We start from the raw sequence: 16,021 nt of genomic DNA, 5'->3' as shown, positions 1-16,021 counted from the left end.
TTGCTATTGACTTTGGCTATATTTCTTTAAGTCTGACATCCAAGGTTTATTGCAATCTGGTGCTATGACATTTATCCAGCATTCTCACATAATTCTTTACTCCAGGGGAAAAAAGATAACTCATTTTCCATGCATAAGGCACCTCCTGTTATTATTGCCTGAGATTTTTTTCACATCTTGTCCTTTGCCTAAAATGCTTTCCCTCCAAAATTCTGATTATAGAAATTCTACCAATACTTTTAGGAGAATAAGGGCAGGACTTATGCATTTATTAATATAGGGCACTCTTAGCTGAGTTCCTACAAAATAAGTTATATCTATCGTAACAAGTTTCACAGATATAACATTATACTGAGAAACTAAGTGATTTGTCCATAGTCATGTAGAAAGTATGCATCAGAGTCAGGACTTGAACCCACATCTTGGAATCATCGCCAGCTTTTCAACCACTTTACCATACTGCCTCTCCTGGAACCTTATTAAAAGTCCCTTCTATAAATTCCCCTTAATTCCTCTTAACTAGAAATTCCCAAATAGAAAATAATCTCATCTGACTTTATATAACATTTTGTTTGTACCTACATTATACATTAGGATTATAAATATATGTTCATGTATCATATATCCTCTTCTAGATAATAAACTCCCTAAGAACAGGTTACTGTGTTTTATTTAATTTACATGGGGAATACAAAATGCTCTGCATATTTTTGTTGCTCAGTCATTTCAGTCATGTCTAAGTTTTTGTGTGCTCACTTGGAGTTTTCTTGCAGAGATACTAAAGTGGTTAGCCATTTTCTTCTATAGCTTATTTTATATGTGAGGAAACCAAGGCAAACAGCTAGCAAGTCTTTGGATTTGAATTCAGAAAGATGAGTTTCCCTGACTCCAGAGCTGGCACTCTATCAGCGGAGACACCTTCCCCAGCAAATAATAGATTCTTAACAAATAATGTGTTGAACTAAAGGAAAATTTTGAAATTACTCATGTGTTCAAAATTAACTTTAGTGCTAGTTGTATACATTGCATTTATATTGTCTTTCATTTTGTAAAAAAGTGGGTATACATTCTTGAATTAGAAAGCCCCTTAATCTCCCTAAATCAAAAATAAAATACTGCATATTTCAGCAGGTGATACGATACAGAACTTGATATAATTTAAATGTTCTGAGCAGAATATTCGATCACTTTAGGACCCAACTGTTTTTAGATTGGGAAAAGTACATTTTAGAGGGAGCCTTCTAATATTCCAAAAATATGATACCTATAGAAGCAATAACTTTGTCATTAAACTTTAATTTTGGAAAAGTTAATGGCAGATTCACTTTTGAAACATTTCATTCATTTCTAAAATCAAATAAAAAAGTTTAAAGAATCTTTTATGTACAGTAATCAGTCAATTAGTAACTAGATCTTTGATAAAAAATTTATGATAAGCTGCTAATAAATATCAAGTTGGACCAAAATTGAATCAGAGGGGAGAGTGGACCAAATTGCATTTGAGAAATTGTGTTTTTCTTTTCAGTGACTCCTGGTTGCTCTTTGACACAGAATCCTATCTTTTCATTATTGATATTTTCCAATTATGCTAAGTGACTACTAATCAATGTGCTCAAACATCTGAGAAAAACTTCAGCTACAGGTGAGCCTGAGCCTATGGAAAAGAGATGGTGAGCATAAGCAAGATCTACCATTTTATAAATGATGATATGTGTGACAAGTGGTGTTAATGATATAATTAAATAATGTTGGACCAGAAAATGAGATAGGCTGCTAATTTGATGACAGGATCGCATTCTAATTTACATTTATATTCTTAAAATTTGTTAAATTAACTAGAGAAAGATTCCTATCAAGTTGAACTTATGGAATAATACCAAAATATTTGGACCATATCACAAGATGAGAAGTAATAAAAATGACATTAATGGGGAAGAAACATTCTTATCAGTGAGGTCATGATCATTTTCTGGAGCTTTTTTCTTTTGTGAGGCAAATAGAGTTAATTTACTTACCCAGTATCATGTAGGTAGTAAGTACTAAGTGCCCTCCTACGTCCAGGACTGGTGCTCTATACACTACACCATCTTGCTGTCCTAATTAAGATCATGATGCTTTGAAGAATGGAAGCCAGAGGAAGAGCTTTCTTAATGACCAACACACACTTCAACCCCTTTACAATGTTCCTACTAACTAGACAATAACACTAATACTTATATTATGGTATAAGTATGTCATAGCTTGTTTTGTCAGTGAATAGTTTTATTATGATTTGGGGACATGATTTAATCTGAAATACAGTAGAATCTGCAAAATTAATAATGTCAAACATAGTCCTAGAAAAATCATTATATAAAGCAACATGAATATTTTTGTAAATAACATTTATTATTAATAACTTATTCACTTAAATGAGAAATGTTTCCTCTATAAAAGACTTTTTGAGAGATCCGATACCTATTTCAGTGATGCTTTCATTATTCAATCATCATTGGGGTAATGATTGTTGGTTTTAGAACCTCAGCACATTATTTTGAACATTGTGTTGTTGGAAATCATCATTTCAGGATAGATTTAAGTTTTGGAAATCATAAAAACGTGACTTGAAACAAAGTCTTGTGAATAAGGTTGGTGATCAAGTTGGGCAGTAGTAATATTACCCAAAATTAAAATGTAAGATTCAGACTTGAAGTGTAAAAAGACTTATAAATTGATCAGAAGGCATGCCCCAAAGAATAAATTAGGAAATATTTTGAATCACTGACAGACCTACAGAGTGCAAAAGCACTCAAAAGTATTTCTTTGAAGAATGATTCTTACTCTCAATTAAGAAGGGAGAATGAGGCATTACGAGGTGAATAGACAGAAAAGAGCAAAGAAAGTACTGGATATGTATAATGAAAGGCAGATTCCCTTAGAGAAGTCTCCAGAGCATTAGGTCTGTGGGAAACTGCTAAAAGGGGAAGGGTGGGGGATTCTAGTAGCTTTGCTACCAGAGTATTCATGAGAGTTAGATATTAGAAAGGAGGCTAATATATCTTGCACAAAATGGTTGATAGAACTGACCCATATCTGGCAATGAGAGATAATATATGAAGGACAATTGGAATACAAAGAAAACACTAGTTAAGACTAACACAACTGCAGTTGGCATTTCGGGGTCCTGAATCTTGCTGATTTCAAATCATTATTGTTGTGAATTGTTGGAGGGGGAATGGCAGAGAGTTCATGGCTGTCTAGATGCATGAGTCCATATACCAGAACTGAAGAAGTTAAGTCTACTTATATCAATATGAAAACTGAAGTCAATCTTAGCCTAGAGCTGTTTATCCAAAAAATGTCAGGTAAGCTTACTCCCAATTCCCCATCACCTAGAAAAGGATAGCATCCTCCACACATTCTGTGAACTGTATTCCAGTTCATTTGTTTTACCCAATATAAAAATTTGTACTTTAGTTTTTCCGAATGGGTTCTTTCATATATCTTTATGTTTTAGACAATGAAAAAATTCAGGATACTGTAAGAAATGTTTACAACAAAACTTAGTATAGTTAATTAGAAACGTAATCCACCTCTTGTCCCATAAAGCATCCTTTAAAAAGCATTTATAAATAGTTCACTTAGGGAGTCATATTCTTCCCTGTGGGGACTCTACCAAAAGGAATATAAATTTTGACCACTGAAACCTCATAAGGTGTCTTAATATGGGTTTTCTTTATTTTTTTCTGTTTCTTTTCTTTTCTTCTTTCCTTCTTTCTTTATTTCTCTTTTTTCCTTCTTTCCTTTTATCTTTCTGTCTTTCTTCTTTCTTTCTGTATCTCTTTCCCTGTCTGTCTTTCCTTCTTCCTTTTCTTTCTCTCTTTATTTCCTTCTTTTTCTCCCTCTCTCTGTCTCTCCCTTCCTTCCTTCCTTCCTTGCTTCCTTCCTTCCTTGCTTCCTTCCTTCCTTCCTTCCTTCCTTCCTTCCTTCCTTCCTTCCTTCCTTCCTTCCTTCCTTCCTTCCTTCCTAACTAGCCCAATTACTGAATGAGCATTGCTTCAGCCAAACTGGGACCTAGGAGAGATCTTATTTTTAAAAAATCCAGTGTCTCCCACTGCATCTAGAGCCATCTCCAGTCATCCTGACCTAAATCTTGCTGCTGGATCCAAATAGCTCTGGAGGATAAAGTGAGGCTGGTGATAGCACTCCTTCACTTAAATCTAATTCACACGCAAGTCATTGCATCACCTTCCAATGTCACAGTTGTCTTCAAGAATGAAAAGGCAAAGAACAACAAACGATGCAGGAGGCATCCCGCAGGGCTCACCTTGCCAGTGATGCTTGTAATCACACATGCGTGACAGGGCGATCATCATGGCACAGTATAAAGGCAGGATTGCTGCACAGAGTCGCCAGCTTTTCCCACGCCCATTCTCTGTGAAACAGTGCAACTTCCCAGCTAAGTAGAATGTTGTAAAGCCCAGGCCTGAAAATGCAACTGACAAAGAAAAACAAAACAAGTTATCTAAAAAAGTAATTTATAGCATGTTTGCAAGATTCCCTGATTAGGACTCGAAAGACCAAGTTTCATGTCCCAGTACTATAGTTCTAACACTTAATTGCAATAACTTCCTGGAAATTGAAGAGTGTCTTAGAATCTCAATTTCTATAACTAGAAAGTGCTGGTAATATTTTTTCTACCTACCTCACAGAATTATTTTAAAAAAGGAAATTTTGTCAGCCATAAATCATTATACAAAGTTGACATAATATTAAGCTTCAGAAACCATCAAACCAAAAATTGGTAAACAATTTAAAACTCTAGCTGGTCAAGAGGTTGCAGATGTAAAAAAAAATGGACATTTCTTTGATTAGTGACTGTAATTAATCATCATAACATAGTGGAGTGATTTTCCTTAAAATAACTTAAAAAGCAGATGAAGCACATTAATTTCATAATATACCTGTGCTGTACAGAAGTAACATTCTCATTTTTCAGAAGAGTAAACTGAGGCAACTGCATGCAATGACTTGGAATCACTAGGAATAGTAGTCAAGAAAATAGACTGGACAATTTGGTGACATTGATCCATTTAGTGAATAAGTGAATAAATCAAGGCTAGCATTTTATTTTAATTTTCCAGTCCTTTCATTCAATATGAAATCAATCCTGTGTAGGCACAGGACTGTTTTTCCCCTTAGACTTGCTGTTTCAAGAAATCAATGTGAATGGGACTGGATGGTACATTTTGGCTCTACCAATAGTTAGAAAGAATTGAAAGGGGATTCAGTGAAGAGACATAAAAAATATTATTTGGAATTATGTTGCCAAGGACAATTTTCAGAAGGTCAAGCTGTTGTCATGATTGATCGCAAAATTAATTTCATGATATGCTTATCAATTCTGTAATTGTTCTGTGTAATTTTAAAGCTTGTCCACAGAACCTGATTTTGTACATATATTAGTAGCCCTCCTCTTGCTTGATTAGGCTCCTTTTTGAGAATCAATGTATTCAATGATCGTGTTTCTTCATGTCACATAAACAGTAAACAGAATAATGGACTAGGAATGAGGAGAAATGATCTCTAACTCTGGTTCTGCAACTAAGTAAATTTGGAAATGTCAGATGAGAAGTTTAGAGTCACTGATATCTAAGGTTCCCATATAGCTCACATGTCTATAAACCCATGATTCTAAAAGAGAATTTAAATGATCCTTTCCCACTTGAATTTTACCATTCTATTTAACAAATATTTACCATGAAAATGGAGAAAATAAAATAATATGGATAAATTATTCCAAATTTCCAGACTGACAATATGAGTGCTGAATACAGTAGCCTCTTTGCTTCAAAATAAGTCTTTAATTTTTCATTTCCTTACTGGATCCTCTGATGGCTAGGGTAGAGAAAATAACCACTGTCAACATTTTTAATGCAAACTTCCTTATGTTTCCTGCAAATAGGGTTGTTAATTCTTCTTCAAGTAGGTATTGTATTGATAGAAACGAAAACATATTTTGAAAGGAGAAACCATGCAAAATGTAAGTCTATACCTAAAAGGTATAAAAGAGTGAAAATTCAAATTATATAAAATAACTCTTGAACACTTATCAATTGTTAACTCTATGGACAGAACTGGAGAGAAGCTGAAAATACTCTTATCTACATTCAAGAGGGTTATTCTATAAGAGGATGTATGTATGTGTGTGAATACAAGAAGTCTCAGAGAAATGACTGTGCTCCAAAACTGATACCTTTGAAGGGCAAAAAAAATCTGAAGATTATTCAAAAATATTATATAAATACTTTTTACTGTAATTTTTCTTTCATTTATTCCAAATAAAGATTTTTTGATTTTGATAATTTCTACATTTTCACTACTTTTATTGTCATTCTTTTCTTTCCATTCTTCCCATAATATATTACCAGCATCATATTTCCTTCTAGCTTTTCTATTTATAGTTTTAGCACAGTTAATATCTTCTGTCTTTAAAGTCACAGCGTAATTGCTTCTCTAACCCATAATGATTGCTGTTTTCTGACATATTCATCTATATCTTTGCAATCTGAAAAATACATACAATTACTGGCCATGCCTCATAAATTAGTGGGGGAAAAAAACCTTGGAGTAGGAACTCAAATCTTGATTCAAGGAACCAAGTCAATTGTGACTCAGTTTCTTATTTTTTAAAGTAAGAGTAATCTTTATAATAACAACCTCAACGGGTTGCCATGTGATGCAGATAAAATGCATATGAATCATTTTGTTAACTTGAAAACACTCTATTATAAATGTCAGCTATTATTATTAAACTTGTATCCAAACAAGAATAACCTCTCCAAAAATAGTCATTCAGGCTCCTCAAAAAAGGATTCAGTGACTAGGGAACAAAGTGCTTCTTTGTGCAGACAATTCTAAACATTAAAGAAGTGTGAAAAATACGATTTTAAAAATTATAAAAGAAAAACACTTTCATCCATTGTTCCCAGTTCCATCATGACCTCATTTTGGGTTTTCTTGACAAAAGCAAAGAATGGTTTGTCATTTTCTTCTCTAGGCCCTTTTACAGATGAGGAAACTCACTGCACAAAGTCACACAGCTAGTAAGTATCTGAGACCAGATTTGAACTCGTCTCCTTGGTTCCAGGACCAGCATTCTATCCATTAAGCTGTCTAGAAGTCTGGCCTTACTTGTGGTAGAAGCAATAAATATTTGTTGAATTAAATTGAATAATCCCATCTCAAAGCTCCCTCAAAACAAAACATACTTGGGAACATGAAGCAAGTCCAAGCAGGACCTTGGGATTACCCCTTATATCATGAAAGACAGAATAGTGAAATACAGGAGTTCTGTGTTTGCAAGCAAAAGACAGATTCAAGTCTTGTTTTATCTACTCACTAGCTACATGGCAATACATAAATCACCTTACCTCTGTGAGCCTCAGTTTCCCTGTAAAGTGGGAATAAGAATATTTGCATAACTGACCTCATAAGACTGTAGTAAGAACAATACTTTGTAAATCTGACAGTGCTATATAATGTAAACTATTATTTTTATCTATTTCAAATGAGTTAATATATAAAATGCCTTTTAAGTTATAAATAGTTATGAGTTTGCAATAGTATATTTCAGTACCTAGTTAAGGCTATGTATTTTAAATACTATTAGTTCTCTACAAAAAGATGTCCTGGGGGTGAGGGGTGGACAGTGAACATTAGGAAAAAGCTCTCATTACTAGGACATGGAATAGAAAGCCTAGAAGATATAGGAAAATAAGTGTTCCAATCAATTTGCTGGTCCTATTCCACTTCTGAGTATCAGGAAGTATTGCCTATTGAATTATACTAGTGAGATCAGCTGCTAGTCGCTTGGACTTATAGGCAGTATAGGGCAGAGAGATTGCACAATGGATAGAATGGCCAGCTTAGATCCAGGAGTGCTCATCTTCCTGAGTTCAGGTAATTACCTGCATGATCCTGGGCAGGTCACTTAACTCTGCCTCAGTTTCCTCACCTGAAAATGAGCTGGAGAAGGAAATGTAAAACCCCTCCAGTATCTCTGCCAAGAAAACCCCAAGTGGAGTCACAAAGACCCCACTGAACAACAGGTAATATGGGACAAAGATAGCAATACTCCGGAAAAAAAAAACAAAAAACTTTTGTTTTGCTGTTAGTTAATGAATATTCAAGGAAGAATATACACCTGCACACACCAGGGGATGGCTAGATAGAATGGAAGATGCATGACTTCTAAGTAGGGAAGGCTGGGCTTTCAATCGCTTTCAAGAATATAAAATTATAGCATGTACAATTTTAATTTCCAAAGGCTTCTTTTTCATATTTATACAGATGAATGGTTTTAAGGTCCCCTACCCTATGACTGCAAAAGGTTCTATTATCCCCGAAATAAGAATCTCACAGATAACAGAATGAGCCAGAAACTTCACAAATGCCTTTCAACTTGTGCCACAAAGTCATCATTATCTAAATCCCCTTCAGTATTTTCCTTCCTAAGATCAATCAGGCTGATACAGTGGAAAACGCAATGGATTTAAAACCAAAAGACTTGATTTTTAAATTTACTTTGTTTCAGCTTTCTTTCGTGTAATATGATGGAGATGAGCTTATATGATCTCTAAAGTTTCTCCTATCTCTAAATCTTAGGATCATTTAGTTTGTGTGTTTGTATGCACACAATTTTGGGTAACTTGCAGTACATATCAGCAGATAAAATATCTCCAAAGAACATGGGGCATATGGCTAAACCTAGAGAAAAACCATTCAGGAACTCCAACATGAAGAGTTCTTACTAATTGTGAACTCTCTTTTTCTTCTTCCAAAATCAATAGCTATCACGTAAAATAATGGACTAACCTACAAACATTAATCTAAAGAATCCACAGGTGTCTGCATTTATTTCCCGTTTTCAGGCCACTTCTTTAGTAGAAAATGCTTCTTGAATTTCACCCAACTAGCTTAGAACTTTTATAACACTGAGTACCTTTCTTAGCTCCTTGAGAGTAGGAACTGTAGCGCACTACTTAATTTACACACACATTCCCACACATATATGCACACATGCTTGTCACAAACATGTCTAGCCCTATGGAAGGTACACTTTGGCTTGACAATGAATAATTATTGTTTAGCTAATTGATGGTCAATCCAATTATCATGGAGTTATATTAAATATACTTTGTGTATATATGGCATAAAATCAATAATTGTGTTGAAAAAAAAATAATAATTGTGTTGAGTCCAAAAATTGGATACTTTAAGGTTTTCATAGTTTTATTCATAGTATCTCATTTGATTCTCACAATAACTCTGTGATGGTTATTAGCACTATTCTATGAATTGAAAAGCTGGGGCTGAGAGAGATGAAGTGATCAGTTCATGGTAACAGAGCTTAGTTTAATAGTACATCTACCACTTATTAGTACTTAGGAGAGAAATCTAGACTTTAATAGAGCCTAGGAAGATCTTGATTCAAATCTGATCTCAGGAACTTACAATGTGACTCTGGACAAATAAATTAATTTCTGTCTGCCTCAGGTTCTTCAAATGTAAAAGAATAGTAACAGCACCTGAATCACAGACTTTTTATGAGCACTGAATGAGAAAATGTTTGTAAAGTGCTTAACACATCCCTGGCACACAGTAGGCAATTAATAAATGTTTTGCTTTTTCCCTTGCTCTCTTAAAGTACAACAAATTTACAGTTTAATAGAAGGGTATGGCATTGTGCAATTAATATGATGCAAAAGAATTAATAGACTAATAAGATAATATATATTAGCCATATTTTGGATGAAGTAAGAGGGACAAAACTTATTGCTAAGTGGGCAGAACAGAGTGGGCTTTGTGGAGGTAAGAGATCAGTAGGAATTGCAACAGATGGAGTTGATGAGATGACCATAGAAAGCAGTGTGAGTAACAATACAGATGCTGAAAAGCAGAGGCAGAGCACAGGGCTCTAGATTGGTTAGAGCATCTACCCTTGGAGAAAAGCCTCTTCACCTATGGCTCAAAAAATCAAATATTGCTAAAATGTGGAAGTGCACTAGTCCTAGCAGCTGGCAGAAAAATTTGAACTAGATTGGTAATGGTAAAAATAAAAATAAAAAAAAAGGTGGGGAGTATATTCTTGAGGTATTGCACAGATAAAGCAGAGTAATGGACAGCATATGAATGGAGAAAGGAAAGACAAAGATAACACAAAGACACTAAATTACTTAGATTTGCATTTTCTTAATTAGTTTCATTTGTCATGTTTCTAGTCCCTCAATTAATCCTGGAAAAGATTTCCCTATTTTTTTTTTAAGCTCAATGAAATTTTGAAAGTAATAATGAATTTTACAACACAGCTTTCTCCTAAATGCCCAGGAGTCCTTTAAGAGTAACTGAATAAAGAACAAAGCCTGTTTCTGACTTTAACAATACTATTTAAGTTTCAAAATGAACATCATTGTAAAGTTTTTTCTTGATGCATCCTATGAACCCGACCCACCTTTTATTTTGAGCAGTTGGCATGTATAACATCAACAACCACTATACTGGTTATTAAAAACCTTCTTAAATATTAAAAACCTTCTTAAGTTTACTTTGGGTACCTAATTGTTGCAGGGGGAAGAATCCTTTACTTGGAATTGGGAAAAACTGAGTTTGGATACTGTCTCAAACATTTACTAGCTGTGAGATTCTGGGTAAGTCATTTAACTGCTGTCTGCCTCATTTTCCTCAACTGTAAAATGGAGATCATAATAGTACTTAACTCCTATGACTGTTGCAATTGTCAATTGGGAGAGTATACATAAAGCATTTTGAAAAGTCTAAAATACTATATCACTACCAGCTATTATTGGTATCATTTTCATCACTATTGTATACATTTAGAACTTAGTGAGTACTAATGGAAAACTACAATTTAGGTCATTCACATATATTCTAAAGCAACTGATAAGTGTAAACAATATGGAAAAGTGGAATAATCACTAAATTTATAAATAAATTTAAGTTTTTAAACTAAAGCTATATAACATTTTTTATGGAGGTCTAACCATCTTGAAGTGACTTTTTTGTCTAAAGGATTTTTCCTTAATTTTTTTTTTTATATTTTCCCCCCACTGGGACCATGGTTTATTTTTAAAATATTAGTTTCTACCAAATGTATTTGAATCATGTCTCTATCTTCTTTGCAAAGTTGGGGACTGGGTGGGCTTAATTACATTTACCAAGAGAAAAAGTTTACACATTGGTTGGTTTTACTAAACTGATTTTTTTTCCTCTTTACTTTTTATGCTTTGCTACAAGTGATGGCTCATAACTAGTCAGGTGTGTATTATATTAAAAATAAATGTGATATAGAAAAAATAAATAAAAATAAGATTTAAAATATTTTATATTGATTCTTTTTATCCAAAGTAACTCCTTTCGGAATATTCCTTTGGTTACCACCAAAAAAAAAAAAAAACAACTCAGCTCCAGTCAACATATTCTCTAAATTTTAGTTGTATGCAATGATTGACTATAGCAAATATAGGATCATATTTCTTTTTGTCTCAAATTTCATTGGTTCCCATTACCTCTCAGATAAAATATAAATTCTCAGGCTGATATTTATGGCCCTCCACAATCTAACTATTATCTATCTTTCAAGGATTTTTAAAATACTACTCCCTTTAACAAAATGTTGCATCCAAATCTGACTAGTAGCCTTCTCTATGAATCTGTATGCAAATAAATCTTAGATGTATAGTTCCAACCCTAGGATCTCTCCTAAATTCCACTTGCATATCATCGATTGCCAACTGGATATTTTGAACTAGATATTCCATAGAAATCTCAAACTCAACTTGTCCAAAATGATTCCAATAATTTTCCCTCAAAACACATCAATTTCTGAACTTCTCTATTTCTATTGTCCACAGCAAAATTCCAGTAACTGTCACCCTCCTTCTTTTTCTTTGTGTCCTTTCTATTAAATCCTTAGATCTATTTTGTATATGCCTGTCCATGAATATGTTTTATGTCCTGATAAAATGTAAGCTTCTTTAAGGCAGGATCCATTTAATTTTGACTTGGTATTATCACTCCATTCCTGAAACATAGCAAGTCCCTGAAAATAAATGCAGGTAAAAAGTTGGAACGAATATTGTTCCAATTTGACACTTTATCTCCTCCTTCTATGCATCTGGAAAAGGCTATTTATTACCCATGCCTGGATCATTCTGCCTTCTTTCAACCTTAAAAAGTCATAAAACACTGGCTTTCCTTCCAGGCTCAGCTCAGATGTTCTCCCTTCTTGGGAATCGTCTACGACAATTCTCATTACTAGTGTCCTCTCCCTATTTAAATGATCTTTATTTTATTTACTTTATTTATTAATGTACCATGGCAAATATACTATCTCAAGGATTTGGGAGATGAGATTTGAATGGGGACTCTTGGTCTGTTAGGCTGACATGTGGATTTTACCAGACACTCTAATAGTAGGAGTTGGTCATAAGTACATTATGAGAATAAGAAACAAAAGAGAAAAGATCAGGAAAATCAGGGATTGAACTCAGACACTGGCATGCAAGGGCAGTAGGATTCTTACCTTAAAAACAAAGGAATTATTCATCGGGCTTGGAATGTTCATGGATGATGCTATTGAATGCCAATGATATTATTTCAAGACTACACAGTCATAGAGATATGCTATCTAGGGCTCAGGTTTGAATGATATTTGGGAAAGGGCAGGAAAAACAATGTATGCATGCATCAGGAAAATGAGAAATGATTTATTAAATATGAGGTACTACATCCAGAGGGAAAGCTGAGCATAGACGATGTGTGCACAGCAAATTCATTCCCTGTATTTTAAAGCTATGGAAGCATAGTAAAGTATTCTGATATATCTCTGTATTGCATTATGACTCTGAAAAGGCATAAAAGAGAAGTGGGAGATAGCATAAGCTTACTAATAAATGTAAGTTAGAATTATCCATTGCTAAGCACAGGGCCTATAAACAATAGTTTCTTGATAGATATTTGTTGGATAATTGACTTGATAAAAGGCAATTGGGAATAAGCAGATGGTGAAATGGGGTTAAGAGATTACAAGTAACAATGGAATTTCATTTAAGTGGTCCAAGGCCTGACCTATAAGAGGGGTGTGGGTGTGGGTGAGAAAGAGAGAGAAGAGAGACAGAGAGGGAGACAGAGAGAGAGAGAGAGAGAGAGAGAGAGAGAGAGAGAGAGAGAGAGAGAGAGAGAGAGAGAGAGAGAGAGAGAGAGAGAGAGAGAGAGAGAGAGAGAAAGAGAGAGAGAGAGAGAGGAGAGAGAGAGGAGAGAGAGAAAGAGAGAGAAAGAGAGAAAGAGAGAGAGAGAGAGAGAGAGAGAGAGAGAGAGAGAGAGAGAGAGAGAGAGAGTTTATTTTATCTGAAATCCAAATTTTCCAAAAATCTCTTTTCAGTTTTCTCCTTTGGAAAAAAAAAAAGATGATTAAGTAATTTGACTGGAATATCAGTGTCCAAGTTTGACAACTCTCCTGGGTAGCATTGCTCATTCTTAATTTCCTTTGCTAAATAAATTAAATCTACTCCATATTTTCACACTGTCTTGTAAGGATGAAGGTAGAAGAGGGGGAAAGGGGGAGCTGGTTTTTCAAGGGCATTGGCCACAATTAAAAATGCAGAGCTTTCTTATAAGAGATATAGACTTCATGATTTTGCAATCAAATGGCTTAAGAGATAAATCCATTCAGTTAGACAGTGGATTTCCCCAATATTCTTATGTTTTGGGTCAGCAAATAGTAGAAAGAGTTTTGAATATTAAATCAAAGGTACCAGGTTCCCATCCTACCTCTGACAATTAGTATCTACGTGTTCCTTAGAAAAAAAATTCCTCAAATCTCCAGGATCCTCACAGTATTTCATCTGTAAAAATGAGGATTAGATCAGATGACTTGTGAAAAATCGGACTAAATGATCCCTAAGGTCCCTTCAAGTTTTGCATCTATAATCCTTTGACCTACCTCAATGAAGGGTCCTATTTACAAAGTCTTTATTTGAAGTAAAGAATAGATCTTTAATGGTGATGTAATAGGTGTAGCTATATATATCTCTATCTCTATCTCTATATCTATCTATATCTATATCTATCTATCTATATTTATCTATCTATCTATCTATCTATCTATCTATCTATCTATCTATCTATACACATATATCCAAAATGACCTGGAAACTTTAAACAAAGATTTTTCTCTTAGCACAAATCAACAGACCAGTTAGTAAACTGCCAAAAACATCCCATGGTTTTTTGGACGATTCTGAGAGTATTTGCTACATCTGTCTAGTCTTCTGGTTCCTTTTGCTCTCCTTATTGCTAGTGATACATTATAATTTAGGCTGACCTCTACAGCAAAAATCTCTAGCTCATTATTTGCAAAACAGAAGAAAAGCAATATTTTGGGTACAAGCAGATACATCACCCAAGACATGTTCCAAAAGCATTCTGTTTTCCTTTCCATAAACAAACTAAGATTTTCAAGGTTTTTAAAAGATATATTCAATATCCCTTTTGTTGGCAGCATTGGTCTGACCGTTGGGATCACAGAGCTCCCTTTGACATATTATTTAATGCCCATAGATGGTTTTAAAATCATAACCTTGTACTTAACTTCCCTGTGAGGTTAGGCTGTCACTAGATGTCTGGGGAACATGATATGGCTGGGGCTTCTGTCTGCCATTTTCACATTAATTCCTATGTGTCCCAAGAACTCTCAAGCTGTCGACAGAGCACCTCTTTGTATACTGCAAATACATTTCAGCTCTAAGGGATTATTGACTTTTGGTTACTGATTTCCTAATATCTCCTTTTGGTGTAGATAAGGATGAGAAGGAATGTAAAATCTTATGATTTCATGACTTTAACCTGGTCCCTCATTTATAAAATGAGTGGGTTCAGATCAGATGATCTCAAGGACCTGTCCAGCTCCAGGTTGCCAAGATATTATGATTCAGATTAGATTTCAGCAGGGGGAGAAAAAGAAGAAAATGTTTTCAAACCATGTTTTGGCATCAGGAAGAAAACAAACATCTTGTTCTCTTCAGAAAGTATGACATTGAGACACCGACTAATTGTAAAAGAAATAATTCTGACATAGAAGAAGTTATGTAATGTTTAACTTCGTTCCCTGGGTGAAGATCTTTTAAACGATAATGATTGCTGCGTGTGTAATTGGGAGAGGTATTTTGTCAACAGTTCAGACAGGGTAATGGGAGTTTAGGGAAAGAGGGCTGAAGTATGTTGAATCCTATTTTATTTAGCTAATGTTGGAAAGAAAAGTCCAATATAAGGATGATTTCACTCCATACATGGTTAGAGACTAGTGTAATTATAATAATGACTCACAGAGCACTTGACAGTCCTGCATTATGTCATTGAGACATATACTGGTACCACAAAAAGAGAATCAGATTTAAAAACAGACGACCTTGGTTCAAATGCTAACTCTTCCATGCATTATCTGAATGACTTTACTTGGGGAAGGGAAGGAAATAAGCATTTATATGGCACCTACTGTGTGCTGGGCAGTGTGCTAAGTTATGTGCTCTTACTTTCTCTATGTATATGTGTATATATACATACATGTATAATTAACCCATATACATACATATATGATGAATATGTTAAATCATATATATATATATACATACATACACACATACATAAATGTGTATATGCACACATAAAATTTCATTTGATCCTGACAACAATCCTGAGGGAGAGGTGCTATTATTATTCCCAATTTAGAGTTGAAGAAACAGTTTAAGTGACTTCCCCAGGATCCCACAAATCTGGGAAGATTGAAATCTGATCTTCCTGACCCCTAGACCTGAAGGTCTATCCACATCTCTATTTACCTCATCAATCTGAGGGTCGCTTTGTATATCGATAAATGAGAGAGAGACTTAGGTGAGATGGACTCATAGTTCTTTTCTTCCTCCAAAATTATTATCCCATATCATTTTATGCCCATAATAAAACT

At 34.4% G+C, this 16,021-nt stretch overlaps 1 protein-coding gene across 6 annotated transcripts in view; it reads right to left on the bottom strand.

The window, feature by feature from the left end:
• PLPP4 (phospholipid phosphatase 4) overlaps positions 1-16,021 on the bottom strand; it is a 291,598-nt gene that overhangs the window by 35,158 nt on the left and 240,419 nt on the right. For all 6 annotated transcript variants that reach the window (XM_074295738.1, XM_074295737.1, XM_074295736.1 and 3 more), the window contains one exon: positions 4,307-4,477. In XM_074295738.1, coding sequence (XP_074151839.1) covers positions 4,307-4,477 — 171 coding nt within the window. The remainder of the gene's footprint in view (positions 1-4,306; positions 4,478-16,021) is intronic.

The sequence above is a fragment of the Sminthopsis crassicaudata genome, chromosome 2 (genome assembly GCF_048593235.1).
Source record: "Sminthopsis crassicaudata isolate SCR6 chromosome 2, ASM4859323v1, whole genome shotgun sequence".
NCBI lineage: Eukaryota > Metazoa > Chordata > Mammalia > Dasyuromorphia > Dasyuridae > Sminthopsis > Sminthopsis crassicaudata.
The sequence above is the reverse complement of the archived record's forward strand: the minus strand, read 5'-3'. Positions and strand labels throughout refer to the sequence as shown.